Source organism: Acipenser ruthenus, chromosome 50 (genome assembly GCF_902713425.1).
Source record: "Acipenser ruthenus chromosome 50, fAciRut3.2 maternal haplotype, whole genome shotgun sequence".
In the NCBI taxonomy this organism is placed as follows: domain Eukaryota; kingdom Metazoa; phylum Chordata; class Actinopteri; order Acipenseriformes; family Acipenseridae; genus Acipenser; species Acipenser ruthenus.
In genome coordinates this window covers 3,086,085-3,109,037 of record NC_081238.1, presented here as the reverse complement: position 1 = coordinate 3,109,037, position 22,953 = coordinate 3,086,085, and the positions used below count along the sequence as shown (strand labels likewise).

Below are 22,953 nucleotides of genomic sequence, written 5' to 3'. Positions count from 1 at the left end.
AATTCGTTTGAAATATCACTATAATCCAATTATTTATTATCTTTTCTAAGGGGTACCGACAAATGTGTCCAGGCCATTTTAGAATATCTTTGTAGAATAAGCAATAATTCATCTCTTTTCACAGCTTCTTTGCTTTATTCTATGACATACCAAAGCATGCAAGTATACATGATAAAATAGCTTTTAATTTCATCACTTTTCAGGAGGAATGAAGCATTATTTCAATGAGCTGTAAGGGTACCAACAAATTTGAGCACGTCTGTATAATGAGTTCTGGTTGTAAATCTCCCTCCCGACCTGTGAGGGCGCTAAGTAGCGAAAGGGAAAGGCTTTGGACGGGCTGGCCTGACAGTTCATTTCCTGGGTCGGGAAGTCGGTCAGCCTGGAAGGCAAGACTCTATTCCAGGAATGTATTGACCCGGAAGGTAAACGAGGTAGCAGCTGCAGGCAATAGAGTCAGCTGCAATCGTTTACCAAGGGGTCATGCATGATAGCATAAAGGGGCCGGAGAATCGAAATCTTTTCCTTTGCTTGGTTTTTATTGAGAGACTAGAAGGACCGTGTGAGACGCAGAGAAAGCCTACTGGAAAATATTTGTGAGTGTTTTGTTTGTTTGTTTGTGTCTGTTTAGTAACTGTTTGTGTTTTTGTTATATAGCACGAGACGGCTAAACATGAATCCGGAGCTGTCGCCAAGGGCCAGCACAAAACCGGATCAACACTGCACTACAGTCTTGATTAACATTGTTATCAGCACTTGTTCACAAGAATAGCACGTATTATATTGTATTTCAACACAAGCACTGAGAGCACTCACTTTGGACTTGTGATCGTGTGTGTGTCTAATTGTGTGTTAGTACTGTGCTTATTATTTACAGGACTGCAACCTATTTTTTTTATATATTTTTTTTTTATAATTTAGTCGTTGCCAATTAGTTTTTATTATTTTCTCCCCAATTTGAAATGCCCAATTATTTTTATTATGCTCAGCTCACCGCTACCACCCCTGCGCTGACTCGGGAGGGGCGAAGATGAACACACGCTGTCCTCCGAAGCGTGTGCCGTCAGCCGCCCGCTTCTTTACACACTGCAGACCCACCGTGCAGCCGCCTCAGAGCTACAGCGTCGGAGGACAACGCAGCTCTGGGCAGCTTACAGGCAAGCCGGCAGCCGCCCGGCCAGACTACAGGGGTCGCTAGTGCGCGGTGAGCCGAGGACACCCTGGCCGACCTAACCCTCCTTCCCCCGGACGATGCTCGGCCAATTGAGCGCCGCCCCCTGGAAGCTCCCGTCTACGGTCGGCTGTGGAATAGCCTGGACTCGAACCGGCGACGTCCAGGCAGGACTGCAACCTTTTTGACTACTGTGCAATACACATTGTTGAGTATTGCCTGTTCATTATTATTTGCTGGCTGGTCATCAGACCATTGGATTAATAATCATTAAATCAACCATTTCAGCCATACTTTGCTGTCTGTTTGTTCTTGGGATTACTGCACCCGCACCGCACCTGCTATACACCTGCTACTAATTACCACTTTGCCACAGTATCCCATTATTATAAGTCAACGAGTGATACTGTCAGTAACATATGCAATTTGAAAACAGTTTTGTGTATTGCCGACTTATATGATCAATACAATAATGTATATGATACAATAAATATGATATTCCAAGTAAAAACTTATGGTTTTCTACGGTGTAGACATTTTTTTTTACATACAAATAGTGTGCTCTCTCCAGGATTACCTGTGCTGACCCACGTGGACAATATTCTTTTAAAATCGATGAATTCCAAAAAATGCATGTCTAATTTCTACTCAGTGACTCCCTGTGTTATATGTAATGTCAATGGGGTCCTGGATCTTGGCAGAGGGATCTGGGTGGATCACCTGAAGAGGAGGCTTGTGCAATACAGCAAGTATAAGATTTAGCATTGTGTGCATAGAACACCTTATATCTCATAAAATAGACCCATGGATCTCACCAACCTGCTCCGAATGTACAAAGGACATTAGAACTCCTCTCCATTGCTTCAGGACATGCCCAGTGATAACTTCCTTTTGGAATGGGATTCAGCTGGAATTGGAGATCATGTTTGATTGCAGGTTGGACAAGGATCCCAGGCTCTTTATTCTGGGCATGCGTCCCAATTGGATTACGCTAAGTCCCGCCCAACTGAAACTGATTAGAAAGCTGTTTGTTGCCAGAAAATTCATTTTGATAAACTGGATTTGAGACAACCCACCGACCGTCAATCAGTGGTATGGGGAGATTTTTAAAGCCCTCCCCCTGAAAGATTGAGTGCTGTATTGATGGAGGATGAGGAGTCTTTCTGAACATATGGTGCCCAGTTTTAGATCAACTCCCAAATAACCTGGGAGATATTGTGGGGAGTGGACAAGGTTCCATATATAACTGGAGTCTTATTGGATAAACAAAACTCCAGATACATGGGTGTATGACACTTTCCATGAGTGCTGGAGCTAGGATTTAGGATTTAGGATTTTAAGACTGTGAAGTAGACACCGGAATCCCCCCCTCCCCCAAAAAATAAAAATAATAAATAAATATAACACACAGTGCTGCTGCAGCACAACTGAAAGAAAACCTTTTGAAATAAACACATCAGCAGCAAAATCTGAATCGGTCAAAAACATATTCTTTTTCAACAAAACATATCCTAACGTTATTTTAAGATGACTGTGAACAAGACAGTAATCAATCAAGTAATCAAGTAACAGTATATCTAAACATTTTAATAAATCAATTGTGTAACAAGATGAATAAATTTGATTAATAACTCTAGATGATACTGAAATATATTTAATAGCTTCAAATTAGTCACAAAAACATATTAATCATAGACATCAATTGGATTTTTAAATGAATTTTAAATGTTATCAAGTACAAAAGTTAGTATGAAAACGTTTCTATAAAAAAACACATCTAAGTCTCAAAACTTAGCCCACAGTACAAATGTATTAGTTACAACTCATAAGCAAAAACATTCCATAAACACACTTAAATTAATATCCCAAAAGCATGTCATTTTTTTAAATTGTGAATTTTTACGCTCTGTTAGTTAATATTATCTCTCTCAGCAGAACAATCACATGACCTTAACAATGACCTATTGCCAGAGCGCTCGCTCTGAGTCCCACCTCCAGATAGACAATCTGTCAGCTGTGATTTGCGGATTTGTGTTTTGATTGACAGTCCGCCAATACTACCATGCTATGGTTTATTTTACTAATCCCAGTAGATTAGACAGCACCTCTATTTTTACGTTTAGTCATTAAAGTGGGCTTTGAAAAAAAAAGAAATTGACTCAGGGCAGGTGTTTTTATGAGTAGAAGTAGTAGATGAGTAGAAGAAATAAGATTCTTACAAAAAAAGAAAACACTATTAAGTATAGTTTTGTAAATTATGATTAGCGGGTTGTCAAAGTTTTGATTTGATCCGGGCCTTGGAGAATATATTAGGATAATTCACCCTGCCTTGTAAATGAAACCCACCTCCGCCAGTCCTGCAAGACTGGAGGTTGAATACAAGCTGGTTGAGCTTTCCTGATACAGCGGAGTGCAATGCTTTTCTATGGAGACAATAGTGTGCAGTGACACTGGATTTTGAATAGGCTACATATCCAAGGGTTATTTTTTTGTTCTGTTTTGATGGATTCAAGTTTTATATTGAAGAATCTATTATAAGCAGTTATTTGCTTCTTAGTCGACTGACTGCCTGTGAAGTCCAAGAGTGACGTATAAGACAGGGTCCCTCTCTGCAAGTTTTGAGATGAGTTTCTCGCTTGCAGAACTCCCCTTTTTCCTCACCATGTCGATCAGGCAGCTGGCCTTGTCCTTGGTGCAGGTCTGCCCCTCTTTCACACGCTCCACCTCGCCATCGTTCAACACATTCATGTGCAGCATGTCATCCAGCAGGTCCCGGATTACTGAGGCGTTCAGCCCCTCGATGAGCCTCGTCCGCACCGCCTTCAACCTCTCACCTGAGACACAACAAGCCATCATTAATCCAGCACTCAAAATACAGCAACGCAGAGCCTTCAACCTCTCACCTGAGACACAACAAGCAATCATTAATCTAGCACTCAAAATACAGCAACGCAGAGCCTTCAACCTCTCACCTGAGACACAACAAGCCATCATTAATCCAGCACTCAAAATACAGCAAGAATACTCCAGCCCTGGTAGTTAATGTGTATGTTTTTTTGTGTCTGTATTAAAAAAGCAAAACAAATAGAGATTGCATTAAAACTGGATGTTTGAGTCCTGAATTTAGCTGGGAGTACATTCAAACCTCAATGCAATGGGAGTTTCTAATGGGGTCACTTTATAGCATTTACGATTGTATTTTCTTTCCATTTGTTAATATAGGTTTACATAATAGCAGGATTTTCTTTGGCTATTAATACAGGTCTCTTCTCTTGGCTATAGTCTACAACACGTACTCAACATGGTGTGTTATCTGGTGTTGAAAGAAAAGTGATTGCCACTTACCAGGGAAACCTAAGAAAATAAAACTAAATCTATCTATCTATCTATAGATATAGATCTCTCTCTCTCTATATATCTATATCTATACCTATATATATATATATATACACATACATACACAGTACACAGTACTGTGCAAAAGTTTTAGGCAGGTGTGAAAAAGTGCTGTAAAGTAAGAATGCTTTCAAAAATAGACATGTTAATAGTTTATATTTATCAATTAACAAAATGCAAAGTGAGTGAACAGAAGAAAAATCTACATCAAATCAATATTTGGTGTGACCACCCTTTGCCTTCAAAACAGCATCAATTCTTCTAGGTACACTTGCACACAGTTTTTGAAGGAACTCGGCAGGTAGGTTGGCCCAAACATCTTGGAAAACTAACCACAGTTCTTCTATGGATTTACGCAGCCTCAGTTGCTTCTCTCTCTTCATGTAATCCCAGACAGACTCGATGATGTTGAGATCAGGGCTCTGTGGGGGCCATACCATCACTTCCAGGACTCCTTGTTCTTCTTTACGCTGAAGATAGTTCTTAATTACTTTCACTGTATGTTTGGGGTTGTTGTCATGCTGCAGAATAAATTTGGGGCCAGATGCCTCCCTGATGGTATTGCATGATGGATAAGTATCTGCCTGTACTTCTCAGCACTGAGGAGACCATTAATTCTGACCAAATCCCCAACTCCATTCGCAGAAATGCAGCCCCAAACTTGCAAGGAACCTCCACCATGCTTCACTGTTGCCGCTCTCCAGCCCTTCGGCGAACAAACTGCCTTCTGCTACAGCCAAATATTTCAAATTTTGACTCATCAGTCCAGAGCACCTGCTGCCATTTTTCTGCACCCCAGTTCCTGTGATTTCGTACATAGTTGAGTCGCTTGGCCTTGTTTCCACATCAGAGGTATGGCTTTTTGGCCGCAAGTTTTCCATGAAGGCCACTTCCGACCAGACTTCTCCGGACAGTAGATGGGTGTACCAGGGTCCCACTGTTTTCTGCCAATTCTGAGCTGATGGCACTGCTGGACATCTTCCGATTGCGAAGGGAAGTAAGCATGATGTGTCTTTCATCTGCTGCAGTAAGTTTCCTTGGCCGACCGCTGCGTCTACGGTCCTCAACGTTGCCTGTTTCTTTGTGCTTCTTCAAAAGAGCTTGGACAGCACATCTGGAAACCCCGGTCTGCCTTGAAATTTCTGCCTGGGAGAGACCTTGCTGATGCAGTATAACTACCTTGTGTCTTGTTGTTGTGCTCAGTCTTGCCATGGTGTATGACTTTTGACAGTAAACTGTCTTCAGCAACCTCACCTTGTTAGCTGAGTTTGGCTGTTCCTCACCAAGTTTTATTCCTCCTACACAGCTGTTTCTGTTTCAGTTAATGATTGTGTTTCAACCTACATATTGAATTGATGATCATTAGCACCTGTTTGGTATAATTGTTTAATCATACACCTGACTGTATACCTGACTGATTTTTCTTCTGTTCACTCTCTTTGCATTTAGTTAATTGATAAATATAATCTATTAACATGTCTATTTTTGAAAGCATTCTTACTTTACAGCATTTTTTCACACCTGCCTAAAACTTTTGCACAGTACTGTGTGTATATATATATATATATATATATATATATATATATATATATATATATATATATATATATAGTGCCTTGCAAAAGTATTCAGACCTCTGACCAATTCTCTCATATTACTGAATTACAAATGGTACATTGAAATGTTTTTCTGTTTGATATTTTATTTTAAAACACTGAAATTCAAAATCAATTATTGTAAGGTGACATTGGTTTTATGTTGGGAAATATTTTTAAGAAATAAAAAACTGAAATATCTTGCTTGCATAGATATTCAACCCCCACATATTAATATTTGGTAGAGCCACCTTTTTCTGCAATAACAGCTTTAAGTCTTTTGGGGTAAGTATGTACCAGCTTTGCACACAGTGTAGGAGTGATTTTGGCAGATTTGCTCCAGGTTGTTCAGGTTGGTTGGACGACGCTTGTGGACCGCAATTTTCAAATAGTGCCACAGATTCTCAATGGGATTGAGATCAGGACTTTGACTGGGCCACTGTAGGACATTCACCTTTTTGTTCTTGAGCCACTCCAATGTTGCTTTCGCCTTGTGCTTGGGATCATTGTCCTGCTGAAAGGTGAATTTCCTCCCAAGCTTCAGTTTTTTAGCGGACTGAAGCAGGTTCTCTTGCAGTATTTCCCTGTATTTTGCTCCATCCATTTTCCCTTCAATTTTAACAAGATGCCCAGTCCCTGCTGATGAGAAGCATCCCCACAGCATGATGCTGCCACCACCATACTTCACTGTAGGGATGGTGTGTCTTGAGGCATGGGCAGTGTTAGGTTTGCGCCACACATAGCGCTTTGAGTTTTGGCCAAAAAGCTCTATCTTGGTCTCATCTGACCACAAAACCTTTTCCCACATCGCTGCTGGGTCACTCTCATACTTTCTGGCAAACTCCAGATGTGCTTTCAGATGGTACTTTTTGAGTAATGGCTTCTTTCTTGCCACTCTCCCATACAGGGCAATGTTATGCAGAGCTCTTGTTATGGTTGACTGATGCACCATTACTCCACTCCCAGCCACTGAACTCTGTAGCTCCTTCAAAGTGATTGTTGGCCTCTCTGTGGCTTCTCTCGCAAGTCTCCTTCTTCTTTGAGCGCTGAGTTTTGAGGGACGACCTTTTCTTGGCAGTGCCTGGGTGGTGTGATGCAGCTTCCACTTCCTGATTATTGATCCAACTGTGCTCACTGGGATAAACCAAACACTTGGATATTATTTTGTACCCTTTCCCTAATCTATGCATTTGTATTACTTTATCTCTAACTTCTGTAGAATGCTCTTTGGTCTTCATTTTCCTTCAATTCACAGCCTGACCAATGATCCTTCAACAGTGGGGTTTTTATCCAGAAAATGTGACAGCAACTTTAATGGTTCACAGGTGGAGGCCAATGGTAAGGTAATTGTGTCCTCGTTAGGGCAATTTCTTTAATCGGTGTAAACTGGGAGCTTCCACAGCACAGGGGTTGAATACTTATGCAAGCAAGATATTTAAGTTTTTTTATTTTTCTTAGAAAAATATTTCCCAACATCAAACCAATGTCATCTTACAATAATTGATTTTGAGTTTCAGTGTTTTAAAATAAAATATCAAACAGAACAAAATTTCAATGTACCATTTGTAATTCAGTAATATGAGAGAATTGGTCAGGGGTCTGAATACTTTTGCAAGGCACTGTATATATATATATATATGAGGCACACACACACACACACACACAAGGCCGTTGCCAGCTATGAGGCACCCAAGGCACGGGCCTCGGTTAAAATCATACTAATTATTTATTTAGACTCTTTTACACATTGTTTTGCAGCAAAATAAAATGTATTTCATCCCTCATTGTATGCATACATGCATTCCCAAGTCCATATATGTATATATATATATATACAGTGCCTTGCGAAAGTATTCGGCCCCCTTGAACTTTGCGACCTTTTGCCACATTTCAGGCTTCAGACATAAAGATATGAAACTGTAATTTTTTGTGAAGAATCAACAACAAGTGGGACACAATCATGAAGTAGAACGAAATTTATTGGATATTTCAAACTTTTTTAACAAATAAAAAACTGAAAAATTGGGCGTGCAAAATTATTCAGCCCCCTTAAGTTAATACTTTGTAGCGCCACCTTTTGCTGCGATTACAGCTGTAAGTCGCTTGGGGTATGTCTCTATCAGTTTTGCACATCGAGAGACTGAAATTTTTGCCCATTCCTCCTTGCAAAACAGCTCGAGCTCAGTGAGGTTGGATGGAGAGCATTTGTGAACAGCAGTTTTCAGTTCTTTCCACAGATTCTCGATTGGATTCAGGTCTGGACTTTGACTTGGCCATTCTAACACCTGGATATGTTTATTTGTGAACCATTCCATTGTAGATTTTGCTTTATGTTTTGGATCATTGTCTTGTTGGAAGACAAATCTCCGTCCCAGTCTCAGGTCTTTTGCAGACTCCATCAGGTTTTCTTCCAGAATGGTCCTGTATTTGGCTCCATCCATCTTCCCATCAATTTTAACCATCTTCCCTGTCCCTGCTGAAGAAAAGCAGGCCCAAACCATGATGCTGCCACCACCATGTTTGACAGTGGGGATGGTGTGTTCAGGGTGATGAGCTGTGTTGCTTTTACGCCAAACATAACGTTTTGCATTGTTGCCAAAAAGTTCGATTTTGGTTTCATCTGACCAGAGCACCTTCTTCCACATGTTTGGTGTGTCTCCCAGGTGGCTTGTGGCAAACTGTAAACGACACTTTTTATGGATATCTTTAAGAAATGGCTTTCTTCTTGCCACTCTTCCATAAAGGCCAGATTTGTGCAGTATACGACTGATTGTTGTCCTATGGACAGAGTCTCCCACCTCAGCTGTAGATCTCTGCAGTTCATCCAGAGTGATCATGGGCCTCTTGGCTGCATCTCTGATCAGTCTTCTCCTTGTATGAGCTGAAAGTTTAGAGGGACGGCCAGGTCTTGGTAGATTTGCAGTGGTCTGATACTCCTTCCATTTCAATATTATCGCTTGCACAGTGCTCCTTGGGATGTTTAAAGCTTGGGAAATCTTTTTGTATCCAAATCCGGCTTTAAACTTCTCCACAACAGTATCTCGGACCTGCCTGGTGTGTTCCTTGTTCTTCATGATGCTCTCTGCGCTTTAAACGGACTTCTGAGACTATCACAGTGCAGGTGCATTTATACGGAGACTTGATTACACACAGGTGGATTCTATTTATCATCATTAGTCATTTAGGTCAACATTGGACCATTCAGAGATCCTCACTGAACTTCTGGAGAGAGTTTGCTGCACTGAAAGTAAAGGGGCTGAATAATTTTGCACGCCCAATTTTTCAGTTTTTTATTTGTTAAAAAAGTTTGAAATATCCAATAAATTTCGTTCCACTTCATGATTGTGTCCCACTTGTTGTTGATTCTTCACAGAAAATTACAGTTTCATATCTTTATGTTTGAAGCCTGAAATGTGGCAAAAGGTCGCAAAGTTCAAGGGGGCCGAATACTTTCGCAAGGCACTGTATATATATATATATATACACAGTACTGTGCAAAAGTTTTAGGCAGGTGTGAAAAAATGCTGTAAAGTAAGAATGCTTTCAAAAATAGACATGTTAATAGATTATATTTATCAATTAACTAAATGCAAAGTGAGTGAACAGAAGAAAAATCTAAATCAAATCCATATTTGGTGTGACCACCTTCTGCCTTCAAAACAGCATCAATTCTTCTAGGTACACTTGCACAAAGTCAGGGATTTTGTAGGCATATAGTCAGGTGTATGATTAAACAATTATACCAAACAGGTGCTAATGATCATCAATTCAATATGTAGGTTGAAACACAATCATTAACTGAAACAGAAACAGCTGTGTAGGAGGAATAAAACTGGGTGAGGAACAGCCAAACTCAGCTAACAAGGTGAGGTTGCTGAAGACAGTTTACTGTCAAAAGTCATACACCATGGCAAGACTGAGCACAGCAACAAGACACAAGGTATTTATACTGCATCAGCAAGGTCTCTCCCAGGCAGAAATTTCAAGGCAGACAGGGGTTGGCAGAAAACAGTGGGACCCTGGTACACCCATCTACTGTCCGGAGAAGTCTGGTCAGAAGTGGCCTTCATGGAAGACTTGCAGCCAAAAAGCCATACCTCCGACATGGAAACAAGGCCAAGCGACTCAACTATGTATGAAAACACAGGAACTGGGGTGCAGAAAAATGGCAGCAGGTGCTCTGGACTGATGAGTCAAAATTTGAAATATTTGGCTGTAGCAGAAGGCAGTTTGTTCGCCGAAGGGCTGGAGAGCGGTACACGAATGAATGTCTGCAGGTAACAGTGAAGCATGGTGGAGGTTCCTTGCAAGTTTGGGGCTGCATTTCTGCAAATGGAGTTGGGGATTTGGTCAGAATTAATGGTCTCCTCAATGCTGAGAAGTACAGGCAGATACTTATCCATCATGCAATACCATCAGGGAGGCATCTGATTGGCCCCAAATTTATTCTGCAGCATGACAACGACCCCAAACATACAGCGAAAGTCATTAAGAACTATCTTCAGCGTAAAGAAGAACAAGGAGTCCTGGAAGTGATGGTATGGCCCCCACAGAGCCCTGATCTCAACATCATCCAGTCTGTCTGGGATTACATGAAGAGAGAGAAGCAACTGAGGCTGCCTAAATCCACAGAAGAACTGTGGTTAGTTCTCCAAGATGTTTGGGCCAACCTACCTGCCGAGTTCCTTCAAAAACTGTGTGCAAGTGTACCTAGAAGAATTGATGCTGTTTTGAAGGCAAAGGGTGGTCACACCAAATATTGATTTGATGTAGATTTCTCTTCTGTTCACTCACTTTGCATTTTGTTAATTGATAAATATAATCTATTAACATGTCTATTTTTGAAAGCATTCTTACTTTACCGCATTTTTTCACACCTGCCTAAAACTTTTGCACAGTACTGTATATATATATATATATATATATATATATATATATATATAGGGATTCTGCGGCGTCGCCACAGCCGAGTCCCAAGCACTGGGCTCTGTGAATAGGCCATGTGTATACATGGCTGTTTCAAGTTGAGTCAACAGTCTGCAGCTCGACAGCATGTGATAAACTGTGTCTATTTATTTACGTCGAGTCTCTGTAGCCCCCACTTCTCTCCTTGTACCTGCCTTTAAATATGTTTTTTGCCGACTATTTTTATTAAAAAGTGAAACGAGCCGATTAACTAAGACTTCTTTCTACTTCAACATGCAGAATGAAGGCGGTGGAATAAAATGATCTGTTCTGTATTTTAATTGGTGCTCTTCTAATAGTGCCTCTTCATTTTTCATGGCTGGATATTACTGGTATTAACAAAACTAGCAAACAAACTAAAAGGTCTGTCCTGATTAGGTAAAGTTTGAAGCTTTTGTACTGAACATTTGTGGCTTTTTACCATCAGTCATGAATAGACGAACACCAACATGTGTTTGCTACTTCTTGTCCATATTTTATTGTAAAAAAAAACCCCAAAAAAACCCCACTCAGTAAATTTTGCTCTCAGATTGTGCTAATAAAAATATCTAAAATATATGACAGTGCTTCCTGTAGTGTATATAATATCGTAAATACAGTAGAACGAACTCACTGCAATTAACTTGTTACTGAAAAATAAACGGTAACATGTAATCATAAGCGCTGTGTGTGTTACATGCTGTCAGATCAGGACTTCACTAACACTGAGCATGGGAGCTGCAGCATGCTGTCAGATCAGGACTCCACTAACACTGAGCATGGGAGCTGCAGCATGCTGTCAGATTAGGACTTCACTAACACTGAGCATGGGAGCTGCAGCATGCTGTCAGATCAAGACTTCACTAACACTGAGCATGGGAGCTGCAGCATGCTGTCAGATCAAGACTTCACTAACACTGAGCATGGGAGCTGCAGCATGCTGTCAGATCAGGACTTCACTAACACTGAGCATGGGAGCTGCAGCATGCTGTCAGATAAGGACTTCACTAACACTGAGCATGGGAGCTGCAGCATGCTGTCAGATCAGGACTTCACTAACACTGAGCATGGGAGCTGCAGCATGTTGTTTTGCTCTCAGATTGTGCTAATAAAAATACTTAAAATATATGACAGTGCTTCCTGTAGAGTATGGAAACAGCATGCTGAGCATGGGAGCTGCAGCATGCTGTTTCCATATTACAACTGTAAATTAAAAGTGTGGTCACCAATTCCATACACAACACTTGCTAAATATTTAAAATATAAACATGCTGAGTTCATTACAGTCATCAGCTGCATAGATTAACCATTCAGCAGAATGAGGCATCAAAAAAGTGAGTATAGAAACAACAACAGGGCAGCAGTGTGGAGTAGTGGTTAGGGCTCTGGACTCTTGACCAGAGGGTCATGGGTTCAATCCCCGGTGGGGACACTGCTGCTGTACCCTTGAGCAAGGTACTTTACCTAGATTGCTCCAGTAAAAAAAAAACCCAACTGTATAAATGGGTAATTGTATGTAAAAATAATGTGATATCTTGTAAGTCGCCCTGGATAAGGGCGTCTGCTAAGAAATAGATTATTAACAAACCTGCTTGTAATGGGGTAGGTCTCGGTTTTATGGCAGCCGTTTCAGATTGCACATAGTTACTGGTACACCTGGCGGTCTCTGCAGGGAAAAAAAATAATTTACATTTAATAATAGCATTATTGAAGTTTTCCACATTTGTATTTCCAGTTGAAAAACAAAGAAATTCCAGTTGAAAAGATTCACTTATTTAAAATAGTTATTATTGAATTCAAATTCAGGTATGGCATTATCAAAAGCTGGCAATTTAATGATTGTTAGTTTTTTAGGTCACTTAATTACAAATGAACCCTCTTACCATCAAGCCATACTCTGCGAGACCAGACCGAAGCATCTCTTTTGGTGCTTTTGAAAACTTCAAGAGTCAGACCTTTTACGTCATTGTTCAAAAAGATTTCAAATGTTGGGTGGAAGTTGGGACCGTAGTCTCTTACAAAATCATATGTCTGCAAAAGTGAAGAGAAACAAATCTTTTATTAGGTTTAGTTTTGGTCTACTTGTGTTCAAGTTCCTACACATAGTATTTATTACCCAACCTAATCAGAAAAGCAAACATGTATATCCTGTGACAAATAATTTCGCTGTTATTTTGTTATTGGTGGACACATGAGCTACCATGTAGTGATTTGTTCAATTCCATGTTACCATTCAATTTAGTAAAGTACTGTATACTGGGGAAAGCTTTCTTTGCATATCCCACACAGAACCCACTCAGGGCTAAACCATGAGAACCAATCGATATATCATTGGAATGGTAATACTGTGTCTGCCATGTCAGGTCATGGTGAAAATAAAACCTGCAGAACTACAATTGTGGGAATATCAAAATGGTTATGGATTCCACTAGACGTGAAAAATATCAGCTAAAATGCTTATATTTTACATCGTGGCATATTACATTACAAACAGCTTTGTGTTTCAGAAGGCCAGTCTATATAAAGTAAATGTTAAAAGCTTAGCTTACGTCTGGTTGTACATGAGCATTTTCCTGGTCACATGAAACGCTGTACTTTTCCTCTTCCAACACAACACAGCGTGAACTTGTCTCAATGAAAATACTGTCTTTTTGTTTCTCTTGCACCTTTGAAGGGGTGAAAAAAGTGTTCATTAAACCTGGAATAGTAAGAGCTGGTCAAAAAATGAATGACTATTTAATAGTATTGAAAATATTTAGCTTCTCCAGTTTTTTACTTACATCATCTAAAACAATATTTGAGGAGAGCAAGAAAACATTCAGCTTCTTTCTCTCAGTCAGCTGCCTGAGAAACAGAAGCACCTGAGCTTTACTTTTATATTTCAGCCATCTTCTCACAAGACCAAAGAGAGACATTTCTGTGACTTTTATTTTGATGTGAGTTTCTGTCACTTCGCTTGGTTTAATCATCTCAACATTGTCATTCTTGTAGTGTGCCACCATCAAGTGATTCTGAACTTCTGGAAAAAAAAAGATGAAAGGAGTTTAAGTTTAAACCGAGAAGGACAAAACTAAAAATGCCACTGAAGAGAACTCTTTAGACTGCTGGTTCTAAAACATAATGCAGGATTTCTTGAAATAATATACCAGCGAATGTGGGGTTTCTTTCTCATCTGCAGTGACATGTGCTACAGTTTTACCTGATAGTCACCAACAGGACTGCACTTTTGTGGCTGCTTTAGACACATGTCTGCTTGTTCTCGTGCTTGTTATTTGCTCCCTCTCATGTATTTGAGTTCAGGGACTGTAAATAACAAATTGTTAAGATAGCTTGAGTTTCAGCAATTTCAAGTTGCCACTGACCAGGGGAGCACTCCGAATGTGGGAAGGAAAGCTGCTTCAGTGCTCCGCTTGGACTGTTTATATCATACAGCGGGCCGGCAGGAAGCAGGGAGCTCTGGTCTAGGGGACACTTCTCCCATTGCTCAGTCCCATACACAACTTCAGCTGGAGACACCATGTCAAAAATCAGAGCTGTGATCTCACACTGGTATTCTCCTTCTTTCTTGAACGAAAACCTAGACGTCAGAACAAAACATTAAAAAAAACGATTGCTTGCGTACGGGGTGTGCTGTATGATACAAGTATGAAGAAATAAGCACATGTACGAAACATTTGGGTATACGGCCCCACACTAGTTTTTTATTCCAATAGGTGTATAATGCATTTTAATGCATATGTTACAGTAAAAGTCAGTTTTACCGGTAAATGTCAACATTTACCAAATAAGGGGCGGTGCGGTGCGGGACATACCAATCCTTTCCTGGGGCCCATGACGGCTCTCGGCGGCCCTGCCAGCACACAGCTCACAGCACACAGCACACAACACACAGTACACCCAGCACACAGCTCACAGCTCACAGCTCACACAGCACACATACAGCACACATAGAGCTCACAGCTCACAGCTCACAGCATACACAGAGCTCGCAGCTCGTAGCTCTCCTTAACCAACAGGTTGACCCTACCCTTTTTAAAAGGCTCCCAATTGTTTAATTGAAGGCAGCTGTTGAATCGAATACACAGTCACCTATTTTACAATTACGCCATCTAAAATGGCTGCCCAACTGTCCTGTGGCCTCCTGGGAACTGAAGTCCTGCTGCGCCAGACTGGCAGGACTACATTTCCTTAAAACGGGTACAGACTGCGTATAATCCGTGACCTAAAATACCAGCCCTCAACCACAATGCCCCACACTTCATCACAATATTTATTTCTGCATACGCATTTCCCATTAAGAAAATAATCATGAACGAGCTTTTAACTAGTTCAACATGGTACTGAACAATATTGTGATTCACTTATGTAGAACAACCAACTTTCTGGTAAATTTGCGTATAAAACAATTCACATGGTGTTGAAGGATATTGTACTCCAAAGACGCAGTAGTTTGATGAAAAATAACGTCACGTTAAATGTAAATGAAATCATTTAGACCTTAGTTTTTTCAACAGACAATCACACTTTGGTTATGACACAAAACGCCACAAAGACAGGCAGTGAATAGATAGGTTTACTTACTTACTGCAGCATGACAGACTCATCTGGCACTTGGAGTTACACAGGACTCCTGAAGCCTTACAATGCGCAAAAGCGAGACATTTGTCATTAGCCAAAGGCACTTGGTTATTCTTAAGATTTACCAGTAAATCTCTGAAGTAAAGCGTTATCATTTTTATGTTGTAAAGACATTCGGTCATTAGCAAAAGGCACTTGGTTACTCTTGAGATTTACCGGTAAACGTCCGGACATTTACTGTTTTGCTTGGTCGACATTTTTTCTAACTTTTACTGTAACACATACTTTACCTGTAGTATTTATGGTGTCCCTCATGGTGTATTGTAGGCCGAAATGTTGTTAATTCTGTGACCTAAAACAGATAAACACATATTCTTCATACAATTGTTTAAAGCGCTGATTTAGTTTTAACTTTAAATGAGTTCTATCCCAAGATGCCTTTTTATTGTGAAAAAAAATCCTTTTGGCCGGCAGGTCCAATAAAAATGTGAGACTTCATGCCTTGGGGCTGCACAAAATGGCATCTTCCTCTGTTAAGACTTGTTCTAGACAAAGACTACTTTACTTACTTCCCTTTGTTGCAATACAAAGATGAATCTGATTTTTTAAATACTGTTTTTAAATGACAGATAAGCTGAAAGATAAGCTAAGCTAGATGTACCTAAATGGTACATTATTGTGTTTATACTTTAAATTAAATGTTCTGTATTTCATTTAATCATGTATGTATTTTCTTATTGTGGCAGAATGAGGGTACTGCCCTATGTTTATAGTGTGTGTATATGTGTGTTTGTAGTGGTGGTGGGTAATTAAAGAGTTAATTCACTGGCACTTTAAAAACATGTGAGAATGTGGTGGAGGGTTTAATTGATTAAGTGGGTGTAAATTGCTGCACGGGTGTGTATATAAGGGAGCACTGAGAGCACAGGTTTAGTGGGTGTTATGATTCTGGAGAGGGTAGATCTCTGATTCCGTGTGTAGTGATTTTTCTTTGTTAAAGTGTGTGCGAGATCTGTTTTTGTTTAAACTGTTTATTTTGTTGTGTTTGTTCTGTAAATAAATAAGCGCCGTAGCGCTTTCACCTGTTGTCTGTCTCCGAGTCTCCCTACATTGCCGCCTGACAGCCCTTCCACTCATGTCATCCTGTGATGACCGATTGATTGATTGACCTCATTTTGCAGTTATTTTGTTAGCTCGTCCTTCCCTGTATGTATTTTAAATTTCAATCCCAAGGGAAGAGATTTGACTCATATAGGCCTATTGCATCAATTCTTGTACAGAAGGACACTTAACATCTTTCCAAGATCAACCCTTTTGAAACTTGGTCCAGTCTATATTTTTTACATTGAAAAACACGGCACTGTATTATAATCGGGGAAGGCGATCTGGTTATCAAAAACACCAACTGTAGCTGAGCTGTGTGCTGATCCATAGATTGCAGTTAAAATAAAATGGCAAGAGAGCAGAATGGCAGGAGTGGGACCTGCTTCGAAGACACAAGAAAAAAGAAAACTGACAGAAAACCAGAGACAGCTACCAAGTCGTGGCTCCAAAACAAAAGCAGTGTGAGGATAGGGTGGTTAGCAGTTATATAGTGGAGGTGATGGTGAGGTCATATAGTAGCACACGTTACATGTTTCCATATATCTTGAAAAGCACTGATCGAATTGTAATCGACACTGTCAGACTGATAGCTGTTCCATTCACATCCACGGCGGGGAATGTGTGTTACTGATGTACTTGTTTTGTAAAGTTGATTCTCATTCAGCTTCGGCATTGTTGCTGTTAGTGGTGTTTGTTTTCTAGATGGTTTGTCAAGAAAACTTTCTGTGACAGAGAGCACTGATGTAAAACAGGCCTTGTTGGAAATTTTGACCCTTAACTTCACTAAAGGGGTTAGTGTCCAGGTAGGAACACCCTAGTGACAGTGTTATGGCAGGTGTTTATCATTTTTGTCTAATCTTGAATTATAACTTCACAAAAAGATTACTTATGGGAGCCTCTTCTGTGAATAAGAACACTGATTGAACTGAGATTGCCATATTGATGTAAATTATATTATATACAAAACCATTAGTATAATAACCAAAATGACCTCCTCTTTGTAAAAAAAAAAAAAAAAAAAACACCAAAAAACCAGCACGGACTCAGTGCTTATGGTGATACATGCTAGCCTACAGACAGTCAGCATATTTTTTGCTTGTCAATGGGGGAAAATATTGTGCAGTGCTCACAATTTAGATAGGACTGTCTCTTAAATGTAATATGCACCATTTAGCTGTTAGCAAGGCAGCAAGGCAGCATGCTTTCTGTTTTACTGGACAATGCCGTTTTTATGTCTTTGCTTACACTGTATATCAGACCTTGAGAAAAATAGAGCAGGAGAATGTGGGATGTTAAGAGGGCGATTACTCTACCTTAAGGGTCAAGCGGTTGCCTCTTTCTTCCAATCTGGAATCTGCATCTGCATAAAAAATCAAAAAACACAATATTGACAGGAGAAAAACTCAAGGAAATACAAGTGGAGAAAAAACTGGAAACCACCTGCGACACTGATAACACAATTTTACAAAAAAATGCTGCCCCTCATGTGACTAAATAACCTCTCAGAATGAATTAAAGGTTTATAATCTAATGGCTGCATGTACTGTAGCTCCTAAACAGAGCGTGTAAGATGATAAGCTGTGAGAGGACATAACCACGGAGGGACCAGATCTACAGCTGATCATTTGTCTTTCTTCACATTTTTGTGTTACCATAAAGATGAATCCGATTAATAATAATAATAATAATAATAATAATAATAATAATAATAATAATAAAGACACCCAAACTCTTACTGCTAATATATATCTTGTGTGGGTCGACTGGATCTCGACTGTGATCAGCACGCAACACCAGACACTCATCTTTATCCAGCGCACGCTGGAAATTCCTCCTCCAGGCAGCAGGATCGGGCTGGTCAATACCCTCCCTGTAACGACCTGTCGCCACTGCCCAGTCCTAGATATAAAGTGAACAGACTGAGAATAAACACTCTTTCTTTTGTAGTTGCTACTGTTATTAAAAAAAATCCCCATTTTCTAACATAAACTTGATTTCAGTCTGTTTTCTTTTTTCTTGCGGCTTTGATTTGCCTAGGTTTGGTCCTGTTAAAAATCACAGTACACAAAGGGGGCTCCCGAGTGGCACATCCAGTAAAAGCACTCGCTAGAGTGCAGGATGCGCTCTATAGCCTGGATATCACAAGTCTGAATCCAGGCTATTCCACAGCCGACCGTGGACGGGAGTTCCCAGGGGGCGATGCCCAATTGGCCGAGCGTCGCCCGGGGGGAGGGAGGGTTAGGTCGGCCAGGATGTCCTCGGCTCACCGCGCACCAGCGACCCCTGTAGTCTGGCCGGGCGCCTGCGGGCTTGCCTGTAAGCTGCCCGACGCTGTAGCTCCGAGGCGGCTGCACGGTGAGTCTGCAGAGTGTAAAGAAGCGGGCGGCTGACGGCACACGCTTCGGAGGACAGAGTGTGTTCATCTTCGCCCCTCCCGTCAGCGCAGGGGTGGTAGCGGTGAGCTGAGCCTAAAAATAATTGGGCATTTCAAATTGGGGAGAAAATAATGAAAAAAAAAATTGGCAACAACTAAATTTATAAAAAAGAAAAAAAAAAAAAAAAAAAAATCACAGTACACAGGTTTATGTCCACGTGTTTTTTATGTCCACATGGTTGATTATTGGTGTGTTTTTTATTACTTTTTTGGTTTCTAATATAAACTTGTTTTCGGTGCATTTTCTTTTTTCTTGTGGCTTCGAAGCAGGTCCCAGTATTTCATTCTGGTGTCTCAGACTGCGCTTCCTTATGTGGAAATACTACAGCCTACAGATCACCAGAAACATCGAATGAGACGGGTCTCAAAGGGTTGGGATTGTGGAAAACACCTAATCCAGTGAATATGAGGTTGGGGGATCTTATTACCAGTTGGATGGCAAAGACCAGGCTGCCAGATGGTATTTTGGATAAGGGGATATTAGGGACTAGTTAGTTGGGTCTGAGAGAGGAAAGACCCACAGTTTAGTACAAAGCAAGTAAGCACACCTCAGTTCTGACCTGACCAAACCTTCCAGTCCTGGGATAACTTAGAATCAGAAAACTGCACAATTGGTCCTGGATTCAAACCTAGAGTCTCCTGACATATAGGGCATTGTGCTGCTGTATTAACTATACCCCTCCTTGGGAAAATGAAAATATCAAAATTGCTATCCTCTGGGGGAAGGTTCAAACTATCACAGGTCTTTTATCTTTTAAATTAGTGTAAACCCACCTTGAATATCATTGTGTCCTCAGGTGTCAAGTCCAATCGGTCGTCATGTTTCCATGGGATTCGAAACTGTTTTAGTACCTCATTGGTCCAGCTCAGACCAGGGTACCGCCCACTGTTGATCTGCTCCACCAACCAGGACTGGAGCCCGGTATTCTGGGGAGCATCCCTAAAACAGAATAATAAAGAAACGTGGAAGAGCTAAAGATAAGAATCTATCTGTCGATCCAGCTGCCTTCATCTATAGAGAAATCAATCAGTAATGCATATGTTCATAGTAACTACAGTGTATTCCAGTCTTGACTACTATTCTTCCAATAGGAAAACACACTGAATACTGACTCCCCTTAAATAATACACACTGTGTGTATTTATTATTATTTGTATTTGTTTGCGGCACGGATAAAGGAGAGGAGAGTATGGGAGAGCGGAGAGAGAGCGAGGAGAATATAAAAAAAAATTGCTATATTTAAAAATATACTTGTTTCTGTTTGTTTGGCCATCGCGCCTTTTTGTTTTGTGTTTTGTTGATTGTTTAAATCTTTTGTTTTGTTTATTTGATTTATTAAACACGCGGAGTGCCGTTGCATTCAGCTTCACCCGCCCATCCATTGTTTTGGTTTCTGTAACTGGTCCGTGCCGTCACCACACCTCACCACTGCAAGCCATCCTGCCACAGTATACCATGCAACACATTAAAATATGCTTCTTAAAAGGGCATTTGCAAAAAATATATAAATAGTATTTGTGTGGTGTGGAAAACAGAAATAGGCAAACACAAAATCAAAGACATTTTCAACCTCTCATTAGTAAGATGCTTGTGTCCAATAGCCTTACTTACATGCATGCTGCTGTCCTGCAATTGACTACATGTTAAAATTAATACAAAACAGCACAAAATGTGCTTTTTTCCTGAACCCTGCTCCCTTTTGAGCTGCTGCATCCCTAAGCAATGCTTATTCTACTTACAGCTGGCACAGATACTTGGATCCAGACATTACAATGGAATAGGAAGCTGAGCCTACCTCACTTCCTCCACATCCTCATCGCTCAGCACCTTCATCTCCAGCATGTCCTTCAGCAGCCCCTCCATCACGGCATCACTCACACTCTCAACAAACTGGGATTGCACCTGCATTAGCCTGTCAACTGAAACAGCATCACAAATCACATTAACACATCTACAACATTTTCTTATTACAGGTAAAACAGTCTTGAAATAAAAAAAAATAGAACAAGGACATGATTTGAGGTGTATAATGAGTGAGAGTCTCACCTGGGTTCAAATAAGGGCAATGTATAGTGTAGAATTCGGGGTCCCTCTCTGCGAGTTTGAAGAGGAAGTTCTCTCTGATGGCATCCCCCTTCTTCATCACCATGCTTGTCAGGTGGGAGGCCCTGCACTGTGTGCTGGCCTGTTTCTTCACTTCCTCCACCTCTCCATCACTCAGCTGCTTCATCTCCTGCATGTCCTTCAGCAGCCCCTCGAGCACTGCATCACTCTTAATGAACTTGGGAATCATATGGACCAGACTCCTTCCTAAAATATTTATCCCCCGCCACAGTTGTAAATACAAGATTAGAGCTATCATGAAAAAGTAGATACAGACAGACACACAGATGCCTTTATATACCTTCAGATTTTAATATTTGCTGATGGATTTGTCAGAAATTAGGGGTTTTGGGGGGTCACTTGTGTTACTGTTGATGATATTCCCTAAAGAATATCTTAACCAAGTTTCATCACAATTGGAAAAGCTGTTCTCTAGACAGACTGTATGTAAAAATGTAAGTTTGATATGTGCATTACATATGGATGGCATTTCCTTACATCCACAGATTCTGACACCCTCAATAACTTGTGACAAGCACTTCTGTAAAACTTTGAGGTGTGACAGACTGTGATGTATGTACAGGCACTTCCACTATATCCTGCTGGGGATCAGCATACAGAGTGCAGTGAGGATAATAAGTGAGGTTCTCACTGTCACGATGAAGACTAAGAGTCCTGTAGAGATTGAGGTTCCTCTCTGCGAGTTTGAAGATGAATTTCCCAGAAGCACCATGCCCTTTTCCAACCAGTAAGCTGATCAAACAGCAGGCTTTTTCCAGTTTTACTTTTGCTCTCTTATCTGAAATATGACAAGTAATAGTTGAAGATGATTTAAAAAAGCATGAATTAAATAAAATGTCTTAATTCCACTTGACATTTGAAATTGTTTTTTTTATTTTATAAAAAGCACCCATCAAAGTTATGTAAGAGCCCCTGCCACAATTTTTCTGAAAGAGGAATTCAAGAATGACTTCAGAATGACTTCATCCTGGATCTTTTAACATACAGCAGGTTTAGTGACAAGCTGCAGTTCTCCATTATCAACCTTTTTGAAATGGAAACATTTGAACAGATTCCATCTAAAATGAAAACAGGGTAAGACAGTCTACTTATTTATCTGGTGCCAAATCTAATGATTGATTGCAGTGCTTATTATTTCCAAACTAAATCTAACGCCTTTCCCTTCTTTGAGGAACTGAGGAATGGTCACACGGGGACATAACTACGAGGGACCAAGTTTATGGCTGGCATAATGTCTTTACTCACCTTATTTCATGTTACACACGCACAACAAGATTTTAAATAAATAAGGCAGGACACCCAAACTCGATGGTTTACCTGCTAATATGTCCTCACTCCAGTATATCTTGTGTGGGTCGACTGGATCTCGACTGTGATCAGCACGCAACACCAGGCACTCATCTTTATCCATAGCGCACTGGAAATGCCTCCTCCAGTCAGGAGGATTGGGCTGGTCAATACCCTCCCTGTAACGACCCGTCACCACTGCCCAGTCCTAGATATAAAATGTGAACAGACTGAGAAACATCCAACAAAGGATTTAATGGTTCACAGTGACCTGGGGCTGAATTGATCAGCATCTGGTTTGAGGATGCAGTAATCCACA

General features: G+C 40.5%; 1 protein-coding gene across 2 annotated transcripts in view; it reads right to left on the bottom strand.

The window, feature by feature from the left end:
• Positions 1–22,953, bottom strand: part of LOC117967637 (uncharacterized) — a 66,402-nt gene that overhangs the window by 16,168 nt on the left and 27,281 nt on the right. The window contains exons 21-34 of one of the 2 annotated variants that reach the window (XM_059015472.1): positions 22,665–22,842; positions 21,979–22,125; positions 21,270–21,533; positions 21,019–21,142; positions 19,997–20,162; positions 18,525–18,687; positions 18,102–18,148; positions 15,975–16,036; positions 14,469–14,683; positions 13,887–14,125; positions 13,656–13,772; positions 12,990–13,137; positions 12,695–12,772; positions 3,833–4,074 (exon numbers count right to left, since the gene is read on the bottom strand). In XM_059015472.1, the coding sequence (XP_058871455.1) occupies positions 3,833–4,074; positions 12,695–12,772; positions 12,990–13,137; positions 13,656–13,772; positions 13,887–14,125; positions 14,469–14,683; positions 15,975–16,036; positions 18,102–18,148; positions 18,525–18,687; positions 19,997–20,162; positions 21,019–21,142; positions 21,270–21,533; positions 21,979–22,125; positions 22,665–22,842 (2,190 nt within the window). Of the gene's footprint in view, positions 1–2,809; positions 4,075–12,694; positions 12,773–12,989; positions 13,138–13,655; positions 13,773–13,886; positions 14,126–14,468; positions 14,684–15,974; positions 16,037–18,101; positions 18,149–18,524; positions 18,688–19,996; positions 20,163–21,018; positions 21,143–21,269; positions 21,534–21,978; positions 22,126–22,664; positions 22,843–22,953 lie in introns of those variants that run through there. The other variant, XM_059015471.1, reaches the window with a different exon arrangement.